Source organism: Girardinichthys multiradiatus, chromosome 4 (assembly GCF_021462225.1).
Source record: "Girardinichthys multiradiatus isolate DD_20200921_A chromosome 4, DD_fGirMul_XY1, whole genome shotgun sequence".
NCBI classification, from domain to species: domain Eukaryota; kingdom Metazoa; phylum Chordata; class Actinopteri; order Cyprinodontiformes; family Goodeidae; genus Girardinichthys; species Girardinichthys multiradiatus.
This window is the reverse complement of record NC_061797.1, coordinates 46,370,193-46,376,262: the sequence shown is the minus strand read 5'-3', so window position 1 is coordinate 46,376,262 and position 6,070 is coordinate 46,370,193. Positions and strand designations below refer to the sequence as shown.

General features: G+C 37.5%; 1 protein-coding gene across 1 annotated transcript; it reads right to left on the bottom strand.

Annotated features, from left to right (window-relative positions):
- Window positions 1–750: 750 nt before the first annotated feature.
- Window positions 751–4,173, bottom strand: fibinb (fin bud initiation factor b). Its single transcript, XM_047362263.1, has one exon. The coding sequence runs from the start codon at window positions 3,803–3,805 to the stop codon at window positions 3,182–3,184; it is 624 nt and encodes a 207-aa protein (XP_047218219.1). The 5' UTR covers window positions 3,806–4,173; the 3' UTR covers window positions 751–3,181.
- Between the last annotated feature and the right edge of the window lie 1,897 nt (window positions 4,174–6,070).

Sequence of the window (6,070 nt, the reverse complement as noted above, 5' to 3'; positions counted from 1 at the left end):
TTAAAGATGCCTATCGGATATATGGCTTTTCCACTACATGGTACCCACTCACTACCTAAACTTAAATAAGATAACTAATGTCTTCCCCCTCCTGCAGAGACACATAAAAGTAGGTTAAAGGTTCCTCTGCGGTATGTTACATGTGTAATCTGTGTAATCGGTTGGCACAAAGTCTTTGTGAGCAAAACTGCGCTGTTATATAATTTACAGCCCCAGGCATTTTACATTATGTAGTTATGAGATTGTAATGCCTTTGACTCAAAGTGTCAGAGTGTTTATGCAACATTATATGTGACCTTCAAAGACTCAACCACGGTTAAAAAAACAAACAGTAGATTGCAGTTCACTGGGTGGGAACAAATGGGCTGTTTGCAAGGCCGACCGCAGCACCTAAAACCCCTTTACATCTTCCCCATAAACACTAATAAGTAGCTTCTTCCTTCAAAGCACGTGTAATTAGGAGGCCAGTGCCAGAGAATATAATTCTTAGCAGACCTCAAAATCTTGTTAAGCAAACATGCCGGTAACTTTGTCATTTTTAACCATGTGGCAATATTTTATATACTATTAATTATTTGTGTACAACTGTGGCATCGCGGGGTCCTCCATGCACCACAGGACCTGACTGATGCGGCTTCATGAAAATCTTACGTATCATAGTGACATTACAAACTACTGGATAAAAACCAGAATGATGGGACAAATGCTTTGATTCATGTTGCAACCCAACAGTCCTTCATAACAACTGCGCCCTTTGTACCTAATTAGTTTATTTCAAAAGTCACAATACAGTCGGTTAAGTATGTTGTCAAACAGATTATTCATTAAACTCAAAATTACATGAGTGCTGCCTGCAGTCTTGTCTGTCAAAGTATCACATCTTGGTAACACCTAAAACATAAACACAGATATCTGTGTTCCTTGAGTTGAAAAAATGTACATGAACACAAATATAGATTAAGGTATTCTGTTATAAAGGTACTCACAGTATTTGCTTTTAATAATAACCTGTATATTTTAAAAGATTGTATTCCTTGAACAAAAAAGCACAGCAAGGGGCTTACATTTTAAGCAATAGTCACAACCTTTAGCACTGAAGCAGTAAAACTTGTGTAACATTTGTAAGCCAATAAAAACAAAATCAGAGAAAATTACAACCTATGGTTTGGTGTACATGTAAACATTTTTTGATTTTCTCAGAAAAACTTTATTCACGATGGTCAAAGAGATGCAACTATTGTTCCTTATTGTAGGACTTTTCCCCCGAATATAATTAGCTGTTTCACTGCTAAATATAGAGCCTTTAAATGCAAAACCAAGACAAGCATAAGGCATTCAGGAGAGAGTATAAACATATAACATATAAACTAGGCAATGTTATTAGATTTAAATTCTATTCTCAAATACATCTGTAAAACATCAATCCATCCATTCATACACACATTTATTCATATATTCATACTACATATAGATGGGAAATACAGCTACCCATGTTACATTTTGTGTTTGATTTTCTTGTGCAAATCTTCAGCCAGTTTAATTTGTTCTAATTAAAAATGAACAATTCAAAATGATAAATGTAGACCTATTTTGTTTGCTTTGTCAGATTAGTAATCTTGGTAGGCTTTTAGGCTGTCTGGCCAGCATTTTGGGGTTTTGATTCGGTAATATTTTTCCATTTGGCTGTTTTTCTTCCCAAGAAATGGTATTACCAACACATCAGTTACATATTCCATGAAAAACAAAAAAACATGATATTAATTTGACTATTGATTGATTGATTGATGATGGAAACAGTCCAGTGTACAGTTAAAAAAGGTGATTTGTCTTTAACTTTAACTAAAATTTGGGATAGTTTACAAGTTGCATACTATTGTAAGAAAAGTCACTGTAGGTGCAATTTTTTTTTTTTTTTTGTAATTTTCTTTAACATACAATTTAATTCATCAACCATAAAACAAATTCTGACATGTGGCTGCTCTACAATACACAACCCTGAGATCCAGGTGACTAAACTGCACCCATTTTATGTTGATTTTAAACAAATTTTACTTAAATTTAAAAATATGTTTCTTTTTATTTGGGGACTTTAAATACAACTGTTATTTGCAATAAAAAAAAAAAGAGGTAAAACGTTAAGGTAAGTGAAAACTGACCCGGGTTTCTGTGTATTGGTAACACCGTGGGTCGGACTTTAGTAAGTGCTTAATAGGGCAATAGTCCAGGGCCGCAAAACATTTATTGTTTTTTTATTAATGAACAGAGGTTTTGCAGTTATGTTACATCACCGCGTTTCACCCACTGGCCACCACAGCAACAAGAAAACCTTAACTGCTCAAGCTAGATTGCTTAAATTTCTGAGTTTTTTGTACTGAAACAATTAAACCAAATGAACACAAATGTGTTTATTTGACTCCCAAAATTGTTAATGTTATGTTATTTATGAAATGAAAAGAAGTAAATAAATTGTGTTACTTTTCTCATTTTCTCATTTGTTCTGATTATTGAGTCCAGGGAGCAGCTCTTTAAAACAGACTCAAGTAGAGTTAGAAAGGAGGGTCAACCTAACTGGGTACTCTTACAAGCAAAAGAAAAAAAAGTAATTTACTAATGTATTTGCAGTTAGTGTGCCTAAAATGCAACAAAAATGATCAATAATTAATTAATTATTAACTATAACTGTCAATCAAACTCTGAATATTTTCCTCTGTGTATTTAGAAGCAGCAAAATGTGTCAGTTCCTTGCTATTGCAAATATATTTCATTTTTAAAGAATTTTTTTTTAATATTTGAAACTTGGTATGCGTAAACCACTGGAGCAAGAAACGTATTGCTCCTGGGCTCCCCCTGCTGGTCTTTGGGCCCTAAGCAGCAGTTTGGTTCGTTTATGCCTTGGCTCAACTCTATTTTAACATTTTGATGTTTGACTGTATAGTATGACAACATTTCTATAAATGATGCCATGCTCTTGAGAAATGTGTCAGAAATGCAGGGATTGTTTCGAAAAAAAACACATTTTTACTTGAATGAGGTTTAAAAACCTTGATGATCAATCTATTGTAACTTGCATGCACAAAATAAATATGTGTGGATATAGCACCAAACGTCGATCTAGCCGACCATGAAAAACAATAATATTTAAAAGTGATGTAATGGGAAATGTATGGGGACTATTTTCCTATCAGAATTTGAGGTACTCGTTCTTCATTCTGCTCAGTCTCGTTCCGTGGCTGCGGATGATCAGAGACAGCAGCTCGTGTTTGTCCTTCAGGCCCAGGGAAATGTCCAGGGTCTCCTTCAGGGCGTCCCGTGTGTGCACGATCATGGTGAGGAAGTCGTCACTGAGCCGGTGCTCCTCCTTCAGCTCGCTCTCCTGGCTCTGCTTGAACTTCACCTCCAGCTCCAGCAGGGATTTCTCCGAGTTTGTAAACGCCTCGCCGATCTGGGCCGTCTCCCTACGCAGATACTTCCCGTAGCTGTCCTCTCCGTCCAGGTCGTAGGAGATGCTCTTCCCGATCCCCTCCAGCACCCGGGCCGAGTCCTCGATCTGCCGCTTGATGAGGGTGAAGTCGTCCCTTATGACGGGGTACTGGTCCTCGTCCAGGCTGCACTTACGCTCGTCGGTCATCTTAAAAAGCATCTGGCACTTCTCCGGGTCGTCATTGTCCTCGTATTCTCCGTCCGGCACGAAATAGTGATGAAAAGTGCCATTAGACATCTCTGGGTGTAATGGTCCCCGGTAAAAAGCTCCACATGCTGGTTGTGACAACATCCAGGCGCTTAAGAGCAAGTGAACAAAAGCCATGATACAAGCCGGCTCCAGGGTGTAAAAACTGGGTTTAAATAATTGCAAAAGACGCACTTTTTAGGGTTATTTCATTGCAAATAGGTTCCAAACTACGCAGTTAATTGAAGCCTGTAGTTTAAATGTCCGCCTCTCCAAACAAACAGAAAAAGTGGCGTGAAATTGTTTCTCGTCCTTTAACCCAGCCTGACGGCTTGCATCACCGTTGGCGAGCCGGAGAGCGGTGAATAAAAAAGTTTGCCTCGACGTGGCTGCACTCCCGACTCTGCCTGGTGCCTCAAACACAACATCTGGACCTCTTAAGCGCCGCGCTTCAGTTTTGACTAATAATACCTCTGTGCTACTCTCAAATTACAGCCCCTCCGTCATTTTCTAAAGGCTGCATTCAGTCTGGTCCCGCTGCCACCAGGGCCGGGCTGTTAAAAGCCTCCCTAAAACCAGAACCAAGACCACGTTTGTGTTGATTCGCACACACCTGGCAAGTTGGCATATATGGGTCAATTTTATTACACTGCTGAGAATTATACATGCGACCACATATAAACCTGAAATGCCCTTTTGTAAGCCAGACCTGTTATTACAATCCAGGGGCACATTTTTAATAATGTTATACTATTTAATAGCAAACGACGTTTGACTGAAATATTTATTTGCTGTATGCGGTAAAGTTTAAATTACATTAAAACAGAATAGATAAATCTAAAAGGCCGCAGTATTGTCAGTATAAATTATAGCATCCATTTATATAACAGCATGTTGGATAACATTATGAAGACATTTTAGCACAATGAATAAAATAAAAATATTCATAACTTTTGATCTTTTGCACGTTTTGTGCGACCACAAATTTCAATGCACTTTACTGGGAATTTACATGACTGACCAACACAAAGTACTGTGCACCTGTAACTTGGAAATAAAAGAACACATGACTTTAAAATACTGTACAAATAAAAATCTAAAATGTTTGGCATGCAAATGTATTCATCCCACTTTTGCTACCCTTACATAAAATCCACTGCCAACCTGTTGCCTTCAAAAATAACCTAATTGCTGAGGTGTACCTGTGTATAATGAATCTTCTAATAAACACAGCAGTTCTATGGGAAACAATAGTAACAGACAGCATCATGAAGACCAAGGAACACACCAGAGAGGTCATTGATAATGCTGTGTACAATTTAAATCAAGGTTAGGTCATAAAACAATTTAACAATGTTTGAAAAATCTTCAGTCCATCTTTTAAAAATGGAGCCAGACCAATAAGCAGTAGAAGGAGATTAATCGGCCAAGAGGATAATAGTAACTTCTAGAGGAGCTGCAGAATTCAACGGCTCAGGTGAGAAAACCTGTCAAGTCTGTCCTTTATGGAAAACTACTAAAAGGTAAGCTTTTGTAGCAAGAACTCCTATTTGATTGGACTTGGTTTCCTCCAGCAGGGACACAGAAGCTGGAAGCTTCAATGTTTAGAGTTGGTGCTAAGATGGATGGGTCTAAACTCAAGGCAATCCTGGAAGAAAATCTGTTAGAGGCTGCAAATGACAGAACTCCTCTCCCTACCTCTAAGGCTTAGTCCAGCCATCTTAAAATGGAAGCTCCTTTCAGATGCTTATATCTGGGATCTTGTTCTTTCTGTCATAACTCATATCCCATGATCATAGAGGGTTGGAACATACACAGACTGGTAATGGCTGGTATAACTGGTGATTGAGAGCTTTATTTTTTATTTAGGTTTATAGTAAAACATGAAATAATACTTACAATACTTATTACATTTATGAGTCAGTGTGACAAGAAGTGCAACATTATGAAAGTATTATGAAAAAATACTAAATTATTGTTTACCTTCAGTATTTGGAAGATACTGGTGTAAATGTTCAAATCTGACCCTGTTTTACCAACATTATAACATATGTTGGGTCTTTTAAAGTACAGAAATGTATCATGTTGCATCAGATCATATATGTACAGCCGAGGCCTTGTACGGATTACATATTTTAAATAATAAAGGTTTCATCAGCCTTAAAGAACAGACCTGTTTTCTTCTTGGTGATGATGCAGTTTCTAGTAAATCCAAGAAGATTACCACAAGATTTATTTAGCTGAACGCAAAACAGTTTCCCCTGTCCTAAAAGGGAACAGTTAATGCTCCTGTTTATCACAAACATTCAAACGGGAATTCAAATGGGAAACATGGATAACTGGAATGGTATTAAAATTGGACATCCAAAGATAATCCACTAGTAACAAAAGCTCTCTCACATA